Source organism: Cyanistes caeruleus, chromosome 4 (assembly GCF_971803275.1).
Source record: "Cyanistes caeruleus chromosome 4, bCyaCae1.hap1.1, whole genome shotgun sequence".
Lineage (NCBI taxonomy): Eukaryota > Metazoa > Chordata > Aves > Passeriformes > Paridae > Cyanistes > Cyanistes caeruleus.
The window spans coordinates 7,771,478-7,789,712 of record NC_141704.1 but is presented as its reverse complement, the minus strand read 5'-3'; the positions used below and the strand labels follow the sequence as shown (position 1 = coordinate 7,789,712).

Sequence of the window (18,235 nt, the reverse complement as noted above, 5' to 3'; positions counted from 1 at the left end):
TTGTCCTTGGTCTCAACACAAAGTGAAGGTGAAGTGTCTCTTGCATATCCAGCAGTATTCCAGGAAAGCCCTTGGCAGCTGCTGTAAGATGCAGAGTGCAGCTCAGAACCCTGCAGGGCCAGTGATTAACACTGCTGAGGTCTGTAATGAAAAGCAAGGTCTTTTGTTCTGTCTCAGGAGAGCTGGATGCTCGGTGTGAACACTTTACTCCACCCAGCAGAGTTAATAACTGCATCCCAGCACTAGAAGAGAGGTGCATGCTGTGCAGGAAGCCTGGAAGCTTAAAAGGCAAGGCCACTCATTTCTCGCCTACCACCATATATTTCTGTCCAATTTTTATATCCTCCTGACCCAGTTACCATAGTATTTGAGCTATTCATGCTTGTCAGTGTGTTGGACTTCAAAAAAAAAGCCTGAAGCTAAAAAAATTCTGGTTAAGTGACTGATGTTCATGGAAACAAAATGCTTTTGCCTGTAGCCATACTGCAGTAGAACAGGGATTTGAATCAGGTTTCCTGAGCAGAACTGATTTTTCTATTTTTTAACAAAAAGTAGAAATAGAAATAACAACAAGAAAAATTAAGGTCATTGTGCTGCCACATTATAGCCAGTTAAAAACAGAATACAAAATACAAATTAATTTTTATAAATCACAGACATTATGCCCTGTGGTCTTTTACATACAACAGTTGCTCCACACCTCTGACTCACAACACACGTCCATGTTGTGAGAGATCAAATTCCATTGGCCAGATCCAGAAGAGGGGCTCATTCTTGGCTCTCCTGTTTCAGGAAGATGTCCTGCCCCGTGAGCAGTAGGTTAGTCCAGTAGATGCCTCCAAATTTCTTTTGTTAAAGCAATTCTGTTTTCCATTAAATATTTATTCAGTCAATCAGAGTGAAAAACACCAGCTGATTGGAAGAAAGAATAATTTTTCCTAAAAATTATACGGAGCATCTTTACAGAGCCAGTGTGCAACTGAAAGTGCAGCCAGCACCAGATGTGGAAGATTGAGCATGCCCTTGTCAGCTGCATAAATTTACACTGGATGATTGAGTTTACTAAGTCATTGCTTGCCATGTGTTTTCTTTGATGAAGGCATCACATTTCTCTGGGTCACTGTCACCATTAACCTAATGTATCTTTCAAAAAGCAGCTTTCTGATGCCCTGAGCAGAGATGTCATTGAGCACCTGAAAACGCATTCCTGATGCCTAATGGATAAAATGGATAAAAGATGAACAACAAGCAGTTTCCTTTTAAATTAAAATCCACAAGACTTAAGCAAAATAGGGTAATACATTCTCTGCTCAAAATACAAATACATTCAGAAACAGATTGTTAGGTTCAGTTGTCACTTAATAACACTAAAGCAATGAAAAACAGATGTATAAAATGTTATACCATGTAAACAAGTTTATCAGAATCTGGTTCTCACCTCTGCATGCTCTGAATCCTGATCCAGAGCTCCTAGAAGTGAAGTGTATTATAGGCAGAAATTATTCTGGGATTAGGTGAGAAATAATCTTACTTTTAAAGTCAGTTTTTAAAAAATTTCTTCACCCAATATGTTCTTATAATTCTTATTTTTATTAATTAAAAGATCATTGATACAGAATTCTAATAGGGTAGATTATCTCCCAGATTTAAAACTACATGTATTTCCTTCATTAATGTCCACTCCAATTATGTGAAAGCTCAAATGATCAGACCTTAGCAATTCTTGCCAATAAAACAAAAGATTCAAAGGTTCACTTTTTTCTGCAGAGGTATTTTTAGCACTATTGTAGATGTATTAATTCACACTACCATGCAAAGTGCTACAAAGTGGGACCCAGTGGCACAGAATCATAAAAAAAAATAAAAATAATGTATTTTATTCCAATGCTTCGTGGAGAAGTGTAATCACCCTCTGTGCTCCAAGTGGGCAGTCAGGTGAAATCAGGTTTCTTGAGAGGATGCTTCAGCCTGAGGTCTGAGTTGCCATGCAGAGGTGCAAGCAGCACCTCCATCAGCTCTGCTGCTGACACAGGCAGTGACTCTTCACTGGGAACCTTGGTTAAGTGGGGTGAGATGGTCCAGACCAACACAAATTCTAATCCTGTGTGTTGTCCATTTTTGCTGTGCTGAAGTCAGTTGATTTTCCCCTCTCTTTCTCTTCCAGCATCTGCCAGTATGTATGTGCCAACCGTGTGCAACGGGAGGGAAGTTCTGGACTCCACCACTTCGTCTCTGTGATTGTGGCTCGTGGTTCAGTTCTTGAGTTTTTAGACTGTTAGGCAAAATTTTGCACATGTTGTGCACTCCAGAGAACACCAGAAAACAAAAGACATCCAAGCAAAATTAGTACCTTTTTTTAGAAACAGTGTAATAAATTATTTTTGAGGATTGTACAGTATATAGTGACGTTCTGGAACTTTTTAGACTGATTTTAGCCCTTCTGTTGTTAACGGTTGTAAGGGACATGTAAATAACCATGGTTCACAATGTGCATAGTCCTGCAGTAAGGGAGTGATTGTTGCAAGCACAGTTGCAATGTTAGGTGACTTCTTTCCTACGAATTTTTTTTGTAGCTCCTTGTTGTAATTAACTTAGACTGCATTTCTATGTTGTATATTACAGTTACCGTACGTGTAACAGATTGGTTTTCTCAGCACAAAACAGCAGTATTAATGTAAAGGCACCAATAATAAAAAGATAAAAGTTTTTCAGCATGGTTTCATTTTTGTTCCTTACTCTCTCAAGGTCATTACATTTTTCTAGAGAGGAGGTTAGGCAAAAAGGATAAAAAGTCTGGAGCTTGTGTACACAGGTATTTCTGTGTTGGTTGGTGCCTGTGCTATAAAATCCATATTACAATGTATGTGCTTATGATTAATGCTTTTTCAAGGTCACGTAGAAATCCCCTCTTAAACCTCCCACATTATTCAAGCATCTCAATTTCTTTTTCTCTTATTAAAAGATAGGGTAATTTTCAAAAATGAAAATGTCTAATTTCATCTTAATGAGATATTAGCAAAAAAATTTTGACTCCTGGTTCACTCATTTGGCATGACTAAATGCTGTGATGCACACAATAGACTGGTAGCATATAAAAACAAAGAGAATTCAGATTAGCTCGGAAGAAAATCTGTCACAAAATTAGCTAAGACTGTTTAACATCTCTATCCAAAACAAAGCTGGTTCAGCTTTTTCTTTGCATCAACAGTGCTGTGAAGGGTAATTGGAGCACCACAGAGACCAGAAAGTCAAAAAAGAGAAATGCAGGGAACATTTACACCCATCTCTGGGATAACCTCTGCATTTAAACCAAATGCTGCAAGACACACATACCACCTACTTAGACAATTGCAAAATACCTTAAAAGTCTGGCTTTTGAAACTGCACTCTTAAAGCTGCCCTCACTATATTAAAAAAATCTGAAATCCTCTCTTCTGCCAGGTCTAAAAAGTCATTAAGGAAACAAACACACCTTTGATTAATGTCCCTGAACATATTTACCTAAGGGCTTGTTCCCACTGATCTCATTCCAGCTGAGGTCAATAGCAAAATTCTCATTGACTTCAAAGGCAACAGCAGCAAGGCTTGAAAGTCAGACACTGGGGATACACAGTGTGGGATGAACATGTTCTCTGGAGCCCAATTCTCCAGCATTTGCAGAGGTTTTCACACATTTCTGGAAAGCTGCAAGTCCTACAGGGCTGAACTGGCAAAAGAAGCAGCTGTTATTTGGAATGCAAAAATTAAAGATGCAGGTTCTTAAAATTCCTACTCAATGATGTATGCTTGTATTTTCTAAACCTCCACATGTCCACTAGCAAAGACCTCTTGATGTCAACACTTCCATGACAGAGGTAGTCATTTAAGCCTCTCCACCATGGAGTTGTCCAGAACAGGAATCCCTGTGATGTTCCCCAGGGTGGGCATAGACCAGCCCACCCAGAGCTCTGCATTCAGCTTCTTCCTCTCCACAACCTCTGGCATACCTGATGTTTCTGGCTTGTTTCCCACCTTGATGCAGGGCCCAGGGTCAGGTTTTGACAGTCAGGGAGTCTTCCTTTCCAAATCAAAACTGCTTGAAACACCTCAGGTTGGGCAGCTACATTCATTTGACTTTGGAGTGTTCTTTTGTGGACTAAGAGGCTGGTCACAGTGTGACAAAAGATCAGAATATCTGACCATAAATCTGATGTCTCGTCTTTATGGAGCTCTTAAAAATGCCTAGGCCAATGAAAGTTTCTTCTCAATTTTTATGGAAAGCCACAATCAGGGTCAAATGCACCTCATCTAACACTCATTGTTTACAAGGACTAAGCAAATAGCTACATCTGAGATTGTCAGCCCCTCTCCCTTTATACTCAGTGGAAGGAAGTAGGCATAATTCCCCCAGCTTGTCTCAGGCAGACACTTCAGGCAGGGATGAAACTCTCCAAACAAAGGCGAGCACAGCTTGCTCAGATCACAGAGTTTGCACTAAAAATTAAGGCATTGTGTCAGATGAATTCCAGACCCAGAATGAAAATTGACATTACTGAAGTTAATTTATAGCAGGTGATGATCTCACTGTGCTGGAGTTTTCATTCATTTTGATAGCACTATTGAGAAAATGACCCAGTGTCTGTGTCTGAACACCTGCTATGAATACTTAGTTGGCTTCAAACCACTTGCATGTGGGGTTTTCATACAAAAAAAACCCCAACAACCAAAACATGCAGAGCTCTGGACTTCTATCCCCACTGAATGCTCCTGACATTACTGTACTTTATTTGGCTTTGTCTTGAAAGCTTTTCACTACTTTCCATTGGATGTCCACAGATGCAGATTGTTTGGTATTGCCTGATGAAGTAATCCAGTTTCAAAACACAGCAGAACAGAAAAGAAAAATGACAATACTTGGCTTTCCACACCATACTGGCATAAAAACCTTTTAAGAAAGGGAATTGTAATTTTTTTTTCTCTGTTGCTGTCTCACATCACTATTTTAATTTCTCTATTTATAACAGGTTTTGTACCCATTTATGTAAAACTTGAGTTTAGACTACAAACCTTTTCTAGTCTACTGCTCCCATCATATTTAAAGATTTGAGCAATTCACTTCAAAGCAGAAGGGGTCCTGTCACAGTTCCTCCCAAGTACCCTGTCTGTGAATCTTGAGAGTAATCACACTCCTCTGAGCCCTGCACACTCAGGAGTAAAATGCTGAAATCAGAGGAAATGCTGTGAATGAGGGCAAGGCTTAACCCAGAATCTACAAACATCTACCCAGCCTAACTGGAGGCTGAAGAAAACTTTAGTTTTTTATTCAGTACCTCAGCTCTCTGATAAAAATCACAATTGCAGAAAGGTTTGTGAAAATCTGATCACTTTTTTAATTTATTGGCAGAATGGAAAAATAAGACCCGAAAAGTTTATTGCAGGCCAATCTGAAATAAACGAGGTTTGTGGGTTTGGTTTCTTTTGTTCATGGGTTTTGGTGTGGTTTCGGGTGGTTTGATTTTTCTAGAAGAGTTGTTTGGTTTTAAAAATCTTTAATGAATTCTGACAACAAGGCCAAAGTCTACTATGGAAACCCAAAATATTTTATTTTTTTTTCAAGAGATTGTTTTTCCTTAATTAATTGAACACAGCTGGTTTCACCCACAGCCAAACCAATTTAAAAATGAATTGTCTTTTCAAATTGAAAAATCAAAAGCTATTTAAAATACATTATGTCGTCCCAGAATGGAACAAATTCCAGAAATCAGAAAAAAAGATGTCCAAAATATCCTGACCACACTCAGAAATTTCAGCTCTGTTTAAGGATATTTCCACTGCAATCTTTCACCCAATTAGCACCATTAGAGTAAGGGAGACCAAAACAAACCCTTAGCTCATCAGCAAACACAGTCTGATGTCCTTGGTACCATTGCCTACTCATTAATGCCTGCAGTCTGCAAGAAAAAGGGCAGAAGCTGTTTATCCACAGCCAGCTCAAAGCTACTCAGAAACACAAACACAAACACAGGCAAATCTGAGCTTTCTTACTGCAGGAAGAAAAGGCCAGGACCAGGCTGGGTTTGTTTTGCAAGAGGAAAAGGATGGGGTAGCAAATACACACCACAAAACCCTGCTGTGGCTTTTGGGTGCTGTTACAGCAGCAGCCTCAGAGACCTTACAGAATTTCTCCTGATGAGCTCCTACTCTGCAGATACAGAGGAACAACCAAAGCACAATGGCAACCTATGATCAACTCTATTCTTGTGTCTCCCTTGCTCCTGCTGCACAAATTCAGTGTGGGCACATCCAGCCAGGTGACTGGGGTTGTCACTGTACACTGTGACACACGCTGCATATTCTGGATGAGCCTGACTTCCTTTTATTTCTACTCCTCTCCCCTTACATCTTACCAAAACAGCACAGTTCAGAAGTCTTCAACAAGAAATAACAAGGGAATTCAGTGAATGTAGCACACAACAGGAAAGACTAAGAGAGAACACCACCAAAGATAAGCAGAACTTCACAGCAGTTCTCTTGAGGTTATCACTGACAAGAGAAGGCTCTGGGGACACCTCATTGCAGCCTTCCAGTACCTAATGGGGGCTTATTAAAAAGTTACTTTTTATATGGGCAGATAGTAATAGTCAAGAGGGAATGGTTTTGAACCAAAACAGGGGATATTTATATTACATGCTAGGAGAAAATACTGTGGGGGTGGAGAGGGACTGGAATGTGCTTCCCAGAGAAGTTGTGGAATATTATCTAGAACAGCTATTTAGGTACTCCATGCTTCATTACATGGACCAACCAGCAGCACTCCTTGCTGAGGAGGAAATGTCATCCCCACTGGTGTGTCAGCATGATTTGTAGCTGCTTCTACACTTACACTGAAGCATCTGTGTTGGTCACTGCTGGAGACAAGTCAACAACCACTGGCTCCTAAATTGTGACACCTGCTGCTATCTGATTGTAATTAAGTACCTTTATTTTATACCTACTACTGGCTCTGAAAAGACAAAACCTGCAAACTTCCCCCTCTACTATCAAAGAATCCCAGAACCTATTTTTCAAAAGAAAATAGTCAAATCTCTTCTTTGAACAAAGATTATAGATCATTGAAGCTACTCAGTAATTTCCCACTGTGGCTCTAAGACACAGAGTTTTCCCCAAACCTTAATCAATCATATTCTCTATTACAATCAGAGCCAAGCCAGAACACATTCTTTGTTCATTTCCCCCCTAGCAAGCACTGTCAAAGCTGAGGCAATAATGTTCTGCTAATTTGCCAAGAATTTATACATACACCACTAAAATGTGCTTAAGCCTCAAAGAGATTCAGTTACTTGACTCCAGATTTCAAAGAAAAGCATGCAAATGCAGCAATAAAATGTATTCCATTTAATCAAGTGAACACATAACAGACTGATTCACATTGTTTTATGGCATCAAATAACAGTTTTCTAATGTGATTCCATGTGGAAGAAAAGGGGGAGGTTGCTGTAAGTATATTTTGGCAGAGCACTAGAAGAGGTCACAGACAGCTGATTTTTTAGTGAACTGTTAAAGGCTTCCAAAACTTGTCTCTTATGGGAAAATGGAAACTTCCCCTCTCTACTACATCTTTAACAGAAAGAAAAGAATAGCAGAAGTCAGCTCAAATATTTCAGTTTACACTTGCTTAATTGTTGGAAAATGCAGTTTTCTTATTTTAAGGTAAATTAAGTCTATGGTATTAGTTTGCATCCCGCTATGTTAGCACTGCACCAGATACACCATCAGACTGCCTGGGAGAATGTTCAACAACATCATGATAAACCATTTGGAAGCAGAGCTGAGAAGAGTCATACAGCATAGTCTGTCACAGCTGTCAAAAAATTCCATTCCATTTTATTTGGAAAATATAATGGAATGAGAAGGGAACCAAATGAAACCTGTGTGGTATTAAGTCAAATTAAATATAGTTCATAAAAATTAAGGCATTTCTGCATTACAGGGATATTTTCAGTGATGAAAAAATAAATGGTGTTCTGGAGAATGAACTGTAATTATGGCTGAGAAAACATATGGAGAGAGAAGGGAAAAAATTAAAGGAGATGTAGAGAAATGCAATTTGATGGGAGTCAAAAGCTTTACTAATGACTGGAGACCTGCAATGTCCAGGAAAGCCTGCAGTGCCACCAAACATCTCAAGTCCAAAATTTCAAATATATTTTTACTTTATTTTATGAATGTCCATCAGATATATATCTTTGACGCTACAACACACTAGTTGAATAAAAATCAACAACATAAAAACCCTCATCATAAAAGATCCAAGAAGTGAAATCCCAAAGCCATAACCATTTACTCTATGAGCATATCATCTTTGACAACCATATATAAATGACATCATGACAACAAATACAATGTACAATAATAAGTGTGCAATGGTACAAAATATACAAAAAGGAATGTGTATTTAATATACATTCAACATTACCCCATAAAAATCTTTGTTGGGAAAGTGAAGTGCCTTTTCAAGAGCAACAGAAAATGTACACCACTTCAGTTAAGATGCCTGAAGGATCTCCCATCAAAAGAGTAAAGTGTGTGTTCTTTGACTGGAACTATAAAATAACGAGTCTGAATTTTCCCTAATGAAAAAAAATCTAAACTTCATAAAATTTTTGTCTACATCTAGAGTATAATAAAATATACTCCAGAAAATTCAGTTTCTGCAGAAAATTCTGTTTAATTTAAATTTTATTTAAAAGTGGGCCCTCTTTTATTGATAGACCTAGCTCAGTCATATAAAATCAAAAATCTATATTCCTCATAGTAAAAAGACTATTTCTGTCCATGTCTCTTTTCTGATTTTGCTGCATTCCACAATTCACATAAATTTGCTGTACTAGAAATATGAGTCTGACCAGAGGTCAATACTAGAATCATTGCTCATTTTCTCTGGCTCTAATCAAGTCTTGCATAATTTTACTCAAATATTTGTTGCCTAAGTTTCAGATTCCTTTGAGTTCGACCTCAAAGGGAACTTCAGGAAATTATTACTGTGGATATTATGAAGATCACATGCTTATAACATGGCTGATTTTATGGAAAAGCCCACCTAGCCTCCAGTTTCCAAGGCACCAGGTTGTGCCTTTCCTCCAGAGCTGGCACTTGCACTGACACTGGATGTATTTTGATGCTGTGCAAGTACATAACCCATGCTCAGCTCTGCTGGACATCCATCCATCATCCATCCATCATCCATCCATCCATCCATCCATCCATCCATCATCCATCCATCCATCCATCCATCCATCCATCATCAATCCATCCATCCATCCATCATCCATCCATCCATCCATCCATCCATCATCCATCCATCCATCCATCATCCATCCATCCATCCATCCATCATCAATCCATCCATCCATCCATCATCCATCCATCCATCCATCCATCCATCCATCCATCATCAATCCATCCATCCATCATCAATCCATCCATCATCCATCCATCCATCCATCATCCATCCATCCATCCATCCATCCATCCATCCATCATCAATCCATCCATCCATCATCCATCCATCCATCCATCCATCCATCCATCATCAATCCATCATCAATCCATCCATCCATCCATCCATCCATCCACCCATCCATCCACCCATCCATCATCCATCCATCCATCCATCCATCCATCCATCCATCCATCTCCCTTCCTCAGGTGGGCCCAGGAATAAAGGAGGCTGAGTATTTCTAATAAGCCTCCCACTGACAAAGCTGATCCCTGAATCTCAAAAGCTGAGATTTTTGCTGTACCTCCAGAGTTCAGGCTTTGCCAGTTCCCAGCCCTGGGAAAAGTGACATTTACACAGCCCAAAGGAGAACACTGAACCAAAGTGGCCAAAGACCTCTCTTAAAAGAACAAGCTTCCACAGAGAGAGATAAGTGTAACTTGCACTGTAGGTACCACTTTACATCTCCTTATAGGGTTTGAACCTGCTACTGCCTATAAACTCATGGGCCCAGAACTACAATTCACACAGCAGCTGTTACCAAGTTTAAATTTAATAGCACTAGGTTTTACCTTGATGGCCATGACTTAGGCATCAAAATGGGTTCAATTTGAAGGTGCAGCACAATTCCTCTTGCATTAGAGGTCTACACAGACCATCCAGACCTTCAAAGCATTAAAATCAGAAGTATTTTCCAAAGTTCAAAACTCACCTGAGGCTCATTCCAAGTACCATTTAAAATTTTGATTTCAAGAGAGACTCACAGTTATGCCAGTAAACAACAACAGACAACCTTTGCAGGAGGTTGCAGGCCTCTCTGAAAATTATTTCTTAGAATATGCGCAGAAGGAGTGAGAAGGAAATGAAAGGTACCTATAAATCATATGGCATGCCTGAGCGTTGCCCAGGTGAATGCAAAAAATCCATGTTATTTGCAGTATGTATATCTCTTCCTGAGTTGAATTTCATTCCCAGTATGGAATCCAAGCATCTGCTTTCTTTTTTTGGCAAGGTACTCAATCACATGGTAAGGCAATCCAATTTTCTGGTTTGCTTCCTGTCTTCTTTCCTCCTAAATGGCCAAGTATTTCTCACCAAGATCACCACTACAATGTGTGCCAGAATATGTTTAAAATATGGTCCTGTAAAAATAGAAATTAGGTTTGTTTCTTTGAAGGCAGCATTAATTCTTCATATATTCTGGGATCTTGAAGATTTCAGCTGAACAGATTCAAAATTATCTTCCTTTTCCTGCAAACAGAAAACACAGGTTCCCATCAACTGGATTTCCTCAAAATCTCTCCAACAGTCAGCACAATCACTTCTTCTCTCAATAACTTTTGCCAAAAACTTCACTTTATTTTTAATACAGTAATTAAATGCACGGTCTGACCCTTTTATATTTAATAACGTTACTAATTCTGTAAAAATTTGCAAAAATAAAAAAATTATGCTATAGCTATTGTTCACGGTACTAATTTTAGAGGGTACAGGGAAAGTCTGCATTTCATTTTCATAGAATAGGACAGGTAATCTGAGCTGGGGAATTGCAAGGTAATCATCTCTATGGTTATTATCACTTATTAATGTGTTTCTCACAATATATGAAGTGCTTGAAGCACAGCATGTGAGTATGAACACCACTGCCTTGCTCCTGGAATCCAATCTCAACACCTGCTCTGGGAGAACCACAAGACAAAACAAGTCTACAAATCATTTGCCATCTTAAAAAATCAGGGCCAGAGGGTTGACTTTTCTCTCTTTTCATTTGCTGGGTGACAGCCTTGGCCATCTGGCCAGCAGGCACCAGGGTGAGCCAGAAATGTGGACATACACACCCAAATAGTTTGCAAACTGTCTTAAACTACCTTCATAATCTGATTTTTAAAGCCATCTCACACAGATCAGGATAGCCTGGTGCAGACATAAGAAGGGGAGAAATTGTCCCATGCTAATCTAGTGAAAAATTTGTGTTCTGAAGAGCCTAGTATTGTCACAGTGGAAACAACAGACACAACTAGAACAGCCCCCAATCTGAAACAGCTTTGTAATTATTTAGCTTCTATCTTCTCATTAAAAAAAAGTCATCCCTTTCTATATTACAAGCCTAGCCCTCAATCCCTTGGGAACTCAAACCCACTGATAACTTTGTGACATGCTGGGAGAAATGCCATAGCCTGAAGCTTGAACATATAGTTAGGATACTGCAGATTTTCCTTCTCTCTCATTTTACATTTCTCCTCTTACTCCCCTGTTTTCCTCTATGTGGTTTTTCTGTATTCTATATTCATATATAGCAGGACATAAATTTCTTCATCTTTTGCGTAAATGAAAAGCAATGCCTATAACATTTGTCTTCAATAAATATATATTAAATTTGAGTTATCTGCGGGGATACAGGACACAGAGCTGGGTAAGCTAATGAGGTACTGGAAGTCAAGTTTGCCAGCTATTGTCATCTAGCAGTAAAAAAAGGAACAAGCCTAGAAATATCTGACAAGCTTGTTGAAAAAGGAGAACACTCATGAGGCCTGCTACAGTGGATATAGGAACATTAAAAAACTCCAAGTAGGCATTCAAGTTGTCTGAATATTGAAGTACTAAAGCTTACTTCTATTTTTGCAACATCACCAGAAAATTTTATGTGGTGTAATTTTATTTATATTTTCAATATTCTCAATATTGAATTAAGAATTAATATTGAATTTCTGCCCCTTTCCACAAGGAACAATATTGATTTTGCAGGACAAATAGTCAGGCTGGAGTCAAGGAAAACTTCTGCACATTATCTGTGCAATTGTAACTTCTCCTAGGAGGGATTTCTGAGGAGCAGGTAGGGTGGCAAGAGGATACCAGTCAAATAAAAAAAATAAAAGGAAGAGAGAAGAGGAAGAGAGGGAGAGGGAGAGGAGAGGATAAGGGAAAAGAAAGGGAGTACACAAGTTTTGATTACACTGCACTCAATCACAGAAAGAAAAAAAAAAGGTATACAAGGAAAAAAAACTCAGAATTCTGAGATATCATTTGGACAATAGAGTACAATGTTTCAAAATTAATTTTTATTATGATCTTTTAAGACGCCTTCTAAGAAACTCACTTCAACAAAACTGTATGAAAGGGGAAATGCCATTTGCCTTTATCCTGATCATAACAGATGCCTCACTGGAATCCCTAAGAGACAACAATACCCTTTCCATAGCACAGATTTCCAGGCATTTGGAACAAAGACCCAAGAGCTTTTGGGATCTACCATGATGGTCCTCTGTGGCTCCTCTCAGAAATGTTCAAAGGACACCAAAGACTTTGGTGCTTCAATTCAGACGTGCAACAATCCACATCACATCTACTGCAAAAGAAAATGCTGTTTTGGTGTTGTTTCCCACTGAAATGGAGGAGGCTGCTGTGCTGAGCAACAGGCTGAAGCTGATGCTCCCTCTTCAACTGAATCCTTCTCATAATTATGGTTCTCCAGTCAGCCATGAAGCCAGCCCCGCTGAGGCGCAAGAAGCTGGCTGGTGGCTGTGCTGCCAGTGTTAATTTTTTGTATCTCTAATAGTTGTGCCTCAGCAATGGATGTGCCTGGCAGGATTCTGAGCAAAAAGATGCTCTCAGCCATTAACTGTTTTTTTCTGGTGTCACCCTTGCAATAAAAAATGCTACTGAAATCTCTGTGGAGGAAGGAGCTGTTACCCCAAACCATACAACACTTCTTAATTTTATCCGGACTGTGGATTTCAGCAGATCACTATGGACTGGATGAGGTGTGCGTGGGAGGCTGCACTGCTGTGAAATTAACATCAAAGACTCACCACATCCAGCAATAAATAAAGGTAATAATTATTTTTAACATTAATATTGGTAATTACTACTCACCTTTGTTGCCAAGGATTTCAGCTTTCCCAGCAGTGACTGCTTATTTGAATATACTATTTCTTCTTCATTATCTTCTCCTTCCATTATAGCACAGCTGTCAGCAGCTGGCAGTTCACACTCTTTTGAGTTCGTTGTCATCACTAATTTGGAATATTTATACTCCAGCCTGAAGATATAAAGCCACACAGGATTAATTTTTTTCTCAAATGTCCTATACTCCGGGTTTTTGTAATTTAGATTGTCTGCAGTCTTCCCACATCCCACATCTTCTTCTGAGTATTCTGAGGTAGTGGAAATTAGATACTTTTCAATCAATAATATATATATATATATATATATATATATATATATATACAAAATAGTATTGGCAATATACTGAGCTCCTGTTTTCCAATTAGTCCTCTATCCTTAAAAAGAACCATGTTTTCTCAAAAGACCATGGGGAGGTCAAGAGGACTTCATGCATGAAGAAGTGCTGGTTGGGGCAACAACCAAAACAGAACTAAGCAATATGGTCAAGAACTTAATTTTTTACCAAGCTGAAAGGGACTAACTAGACTAAAGATACCCTTCTGGTCTTCAGTGCTTGAGAAAGCCATGTTGCTTCTGACCTAAAGTCAACTTCAAACCCTCAAGGGATAAAAAAAAAAAATCCTGTTGGGAAATTATGCCATTGCAAATTACTGTGGATGTTCTATACTTTCCTCACTAGAATTTTTTATTGCCACAATTGACAGAAGAAACATCAACTTGATGAATGAATGGATTGATCCTACAAGGTACTTCTCATCAACAGTGTCATAAAGTCAGATGCAGGAAAAGTCATTCCATCAAGCTTTTAGCTAACTTTTATATAGAACACAATTTACAGTACTCACTTCTGGTTCTTCTTCCAAAAATAGCAAGTCAAGGCTATGAGCAGAACGGCTGTGAAAGCACCAACACCAGCTCCAACTTTAAGCCAAAAATCCACTGTTTCACAAGTGCTGGTCTTTTTTTCTGGCAAGGAAACTCCTTTAATGCAATGCTTTGGCTCATTCCATACATACAAGGTTTCCTTTCAAACAGAGAACACCAAAAAGTGAGCTGCTTGTGGGAAAAGAGAGAACTGTTTAGACTTACAGAAAACAAATCTTTTCTAAGGTAGAATGGTCAGATAACTTTTCAGTAAAAGCAAACCAAAACACATCCCTCAGGTTTTCAGACTTCAGGTTTTTAGTTATATTGTCTAATGAGTCATCCCCTTGCTTGTGCCTTCAGGTTCAGGCATGGCAAAAAGATTTCCTCCTCTGTACAGCTCTCCATGTGACACAGTATGAGCTGGGCAGCTATTGGGAATAAGTTGTGCCTGCACAGGAGCTGTGGTTCAACAGGACAGCTTGAATCTGTGGAAGGACTTCCTAATATTTGACTAGAGAAGGCAGCAGCAAAAATTGCAACTAAGTAGGATGAATTTATGAACTGACATTTGGAAACCTTTCCTAGCCTGTCCCTGATGTTTATGGCTATGAAAGAACTGAAGTCCTTTAGGCACTCCATCCTTCAGAAATAATTGTCCTGCATGTCTGAACGCACTGAGAGCTCACATCCTTACTCACACAGCTGGTCAGCACAAGTCAGCTCTCTTACAAGGAACACACTACCACTGACAAACATTCCTGAATCTCAACACAGCTCCTCCCTCAGCTTGCATCCAAGCCAGCTCAGAGCCCGGGCTGAGATCTTCCAACTCACATATCCATTTGAACACCAAATTTCAACAAGAGTCCAAGTTATACCCAAATGAGCCCATTTGACTTTGAGACATGGGTCCTGTACCTGAAATCCTTTTTTGCAGGCTCCCTCAATCTCATGGTAGTCTTGGTCCGTGCAGAGGGGACAAGCTTCTGCACTTTCCCATAGGAAGTAGAAAGTGCATCCATCACAGGTGCCTGCAGGGCAGGAGCTACGAGGAGAGCAGAGCTCAGTTACCAGTTATGAAAGAAACACTCGGGGGTTTGCACCCTCATCCACATTCTGCTGCTGAAGATTGGGAATGGGAAGTATGAGAAATGGATAAACATCCATCAAGTCAGCAGATGGAAGAATCTGGGGGAAGAATTTTTCCCAGTTTGCAAAATGCTTTCTCAAGTGAAAACAGGGGAGGGGAGGGGAGGGGAGGGGAGGGGAGGGGAGGGGAGGGGAGGGGAGGGGAGGGGAGGGGAGGGGAGGGGAGGGGAGGGGAGGGGAGGGGAGGGGAGGGGAGGGGAGGGGAGGGGAGGGGAGGGGAGGGGAGGGGAGGGGAGGGGAGGGGAGGGGAGGGGAGGGGAGGGGAGGGGAGGGGAGGGGAGTCTACACCAGTGTTTCATCTGCCCAGGCTAGCCCAGCATACACCTCCATCACTGGTCTCCTGCACAGGGTGGCTGTTCCATGTGAATGCTTCTAGTTGGCTCCTGCTGTTGTTCTAATGATGTCTGGGTGATTTAGTCCATATGGAATGGACTTGTCCTGTCATGGTTAATTACTACAAGGATGTTCACCAGTTAATGAAGAGATAACAGTTTCTCTTACTCCAAGAAAAACTAATGGCCTATTTTGCATTCAGCCTGCAGAAGAGAGTTGTACTGTCAGTGGCAGTACAGTCACGTAGATTTTGTTACTGACAATCACATCAGGTCTAACAGCAGCAATGGACAAAGGTCATGCAAGAAGTTTGGTCATGTAAATATGAAATATATTCATGCAGAAAAAAAATTATTTAAAGTTGTGTTCTTCTATATCATCTGTAAATGTCCAGATCGAAATCTCAAGCACTGAAAAATCCCCAGCTCTAAAAGCCCATCCTGGCTTATCCAGATTTGAATACCTGACAACAGGTACAATCCTCTGAATTATGGAGCATTTTCCCAACCTACTTGGCATGAGCACTGACAGACCTTTCTCCTCAACTGCTTTCATCTTATACTGTAGCTTCATGTGATACCAAACACCATGCCTGAAGGATCAAGGAGTTACATTATTTGACATATATCTGATACCTCACTGTGTGAAAACAGCTGACTGCTGAGCTAATCAAAGGGGGATTGGAAAGGAGAAGTCAGCATGAGCTGAGATAAGGTACATGTGCCAGCTGTGTGCCATTTCTGCCCATTCTCACACTTTAGGTTGTTCCTCCCTCACTACTGGTGCTCTATCACAGTTCACACCGTGTTTACCCTGTGGCACTGGAAGAACAACTGAAGAGTTTTCATGCAGAAGCTGGGAGTGGTTTATTGCCCAGCATTTGTAGTGGGACAGGTCCCTCAGACACCAGGGTAAGCATCTCCAAAGGTGTTCCAATATCAATCACTCATCCATCCCCAGTGAAGTAAACTCTACTTTGCCTTCATTCAGGCAAGCACAGTTCGTGTGTCCCGAGAGGGATGGGGATCAAAGGATCCCACACTTCTCACATGGTTAACTTTTGGGAAGAGGACTCAGCTTTTGGGAAGGAGGATGAGTGAGAGCTATCAGCAGATTTTTAGTAACTAAAATGGGCCTTGATAACCAAAGAGAAGGGTTGTCAGAGTTAAAGGAAGCTTCTTAAAAATCACAGTGTGTCACTAAAGAGTAATCTGCTTTTCTTTGCAATTTTTCAGTCACGTTTATGCCTTAACTTATGTTTATACAGGCATAAACAGGATTTTGGAAGAAAGAAGCTTTTTTAAGTCCCTCAAATCAGACAGAAGGGGAAAAAAAATGTCAGGCAAATTAAACACAACTGGTACAAGGCAGTCAGGATACAGCAATGAAACACATAAATAAATATATCCCAAACATAAAATAGATAGGCAGAGCTCACAGAAGCATTGCAACAGGAGATTTCAAAGTTCCTAGAACAGGTTGCTCTTTTCCCAAAACAATAATTTTCCCTAGCCACTGCTGTAGATCAAGGAAGAAAAAATACCTCTCAAAGCCTCAACTAGGCAGTTTAATCATGAGGCCAAAGATTAAAATAAGAAACTGAAATAAAAGAGAAGTGAAGACAAGAAAACATCACTGCATTTTCATTTGCGTTTAAGGTCAGAACAACCTGTCACACAACCTAAACACAGATCAGTTGGTCTGCTGGAGGCTAATGGACACTTAGGAGAAACAAGTGACTGATGAGGGAGAGAACATTCCTCATTGCTATTATATTATAATAGAAAATCACTAATGAGTTTTGTAAAGATTATCTGAGAAGCAAAGGCTTTTTGGCACTAGTAGGACTCAAAGACCAAAATACCTGGGCACAGAAAGCTCTCCTTGGTCTGGTTTGTTGGGGTTACATCTCATTGTCACAACAGTTGCACGGCCATTTTCACAGGAGGTGGTCACTGTTGAAGACCTAATGTCAAACAAGAGGAGAAAAGTAACATATTTCCACTACATTAAATGGATATTGCTCTTTCATAGGTCTTTCATAGGTCTGCAAACACTTATGTAGCTGCAATACTAACAAAATACTAACAAAATACCCTTTATCATTCAGCTGATTTTGCCAGCTGAAAACAAAACAAAACAAAACAAAACAAAAAAAACAAAAAAAAACCAAAAAATAACCCACAAAAAACACAACAGAATCAGGGTAGGCTTCACCAATTTATTTAAGTCTCAAAATGTTCTGAGATGCCACTTGGGGAACTGCTCTGGTTTTCTAGCTAGTTTGGAATCTGCTGTGTCAAGGAGTGAACTTTCCCACAAAACAGAATGGAACAATTGCAAAGGAGAATCACAGGTGCTGTGGTTGGTGTTACTCTGCTGGAGAGGTTCTGATCGCTCACTCCTGGCCCAGCAACCTGAGAACCAAACTGTCCTGAAATAGCACAGGGCAAAGGGGATAAAAAATGCCTTATTCCAGCATGATAGACATCGTAAGCCAAG

At 39.9% G+C, this 18,235-nt stretch overlaps 2 protein-coding genes across 6 annotated transcripts in view; one reads left to right on the top strand and one right to left on the bottom strand.

Moving 5' to 3' along the window:
• Nucleotides 1-2,711, top strand: part of GRM3 (glutamate metabotropic receptor 3) — a 101,438-nt gene extending 98,727 nt beyond the window's left edge. For all 5 annotated transcript variants that reach the window (XM_023918703.2, XM_023918704.2, XM_086886599.1 and 2 more), the window contains one exon: nucleotides 2,165-2,711. In XM_023918703.2, coding sequence (XP_023774471.1) covers nucleotides 2,165-2,238 — 74 coding nt within the window. In that variant the 3' untranslated portion in view covers nucleotides 2,239-2,711. The remainder of the gene's footprint in view (nucleotides 1-2,164) is intronic.
• Nucleotides 1,570-18,235, bottom strand: part of ELAPOR2 (endosome-lysosome associated apoptosis and autophagy regulator family member 2) — a 101,069-nt gene continuing 84,403 nt past the window's right edge. The window contains exons 18-23 of the mRNA XM_086886597.1: nucleotides 17,598-17,699; nucleotides 15,170-15,296; nucleotides 14,230-14,408; nucleotides 13,352-13,517; nucleotides 3,987-10,729; nucleotides 1,570-3,706 (exon numbers count right to left, since the gene is read on the bottom strand). Coding sequence (XP_086742723.1) covers nucleotides 10,670-10,729; nucleotides 13,352-13,517; nucleotides 14,230-14,408; nucleotides 15,170-15,296; nucleotides 17,598-17,699 — 634 coding nt within the window. The 3' untranslated portion in view covers nucleotides 1,570-3,706; nucleotides 3,987-10,669. The remainder of the gene's footprint in view (nucleotides 3,707-3,986; nucleotides 10,730-13,351; nucleotides 13,518-14,229; nucleotides 14,409-15,169; nucleotides 15,297-17,597; nucleotides 17,700-18,235) is intronic.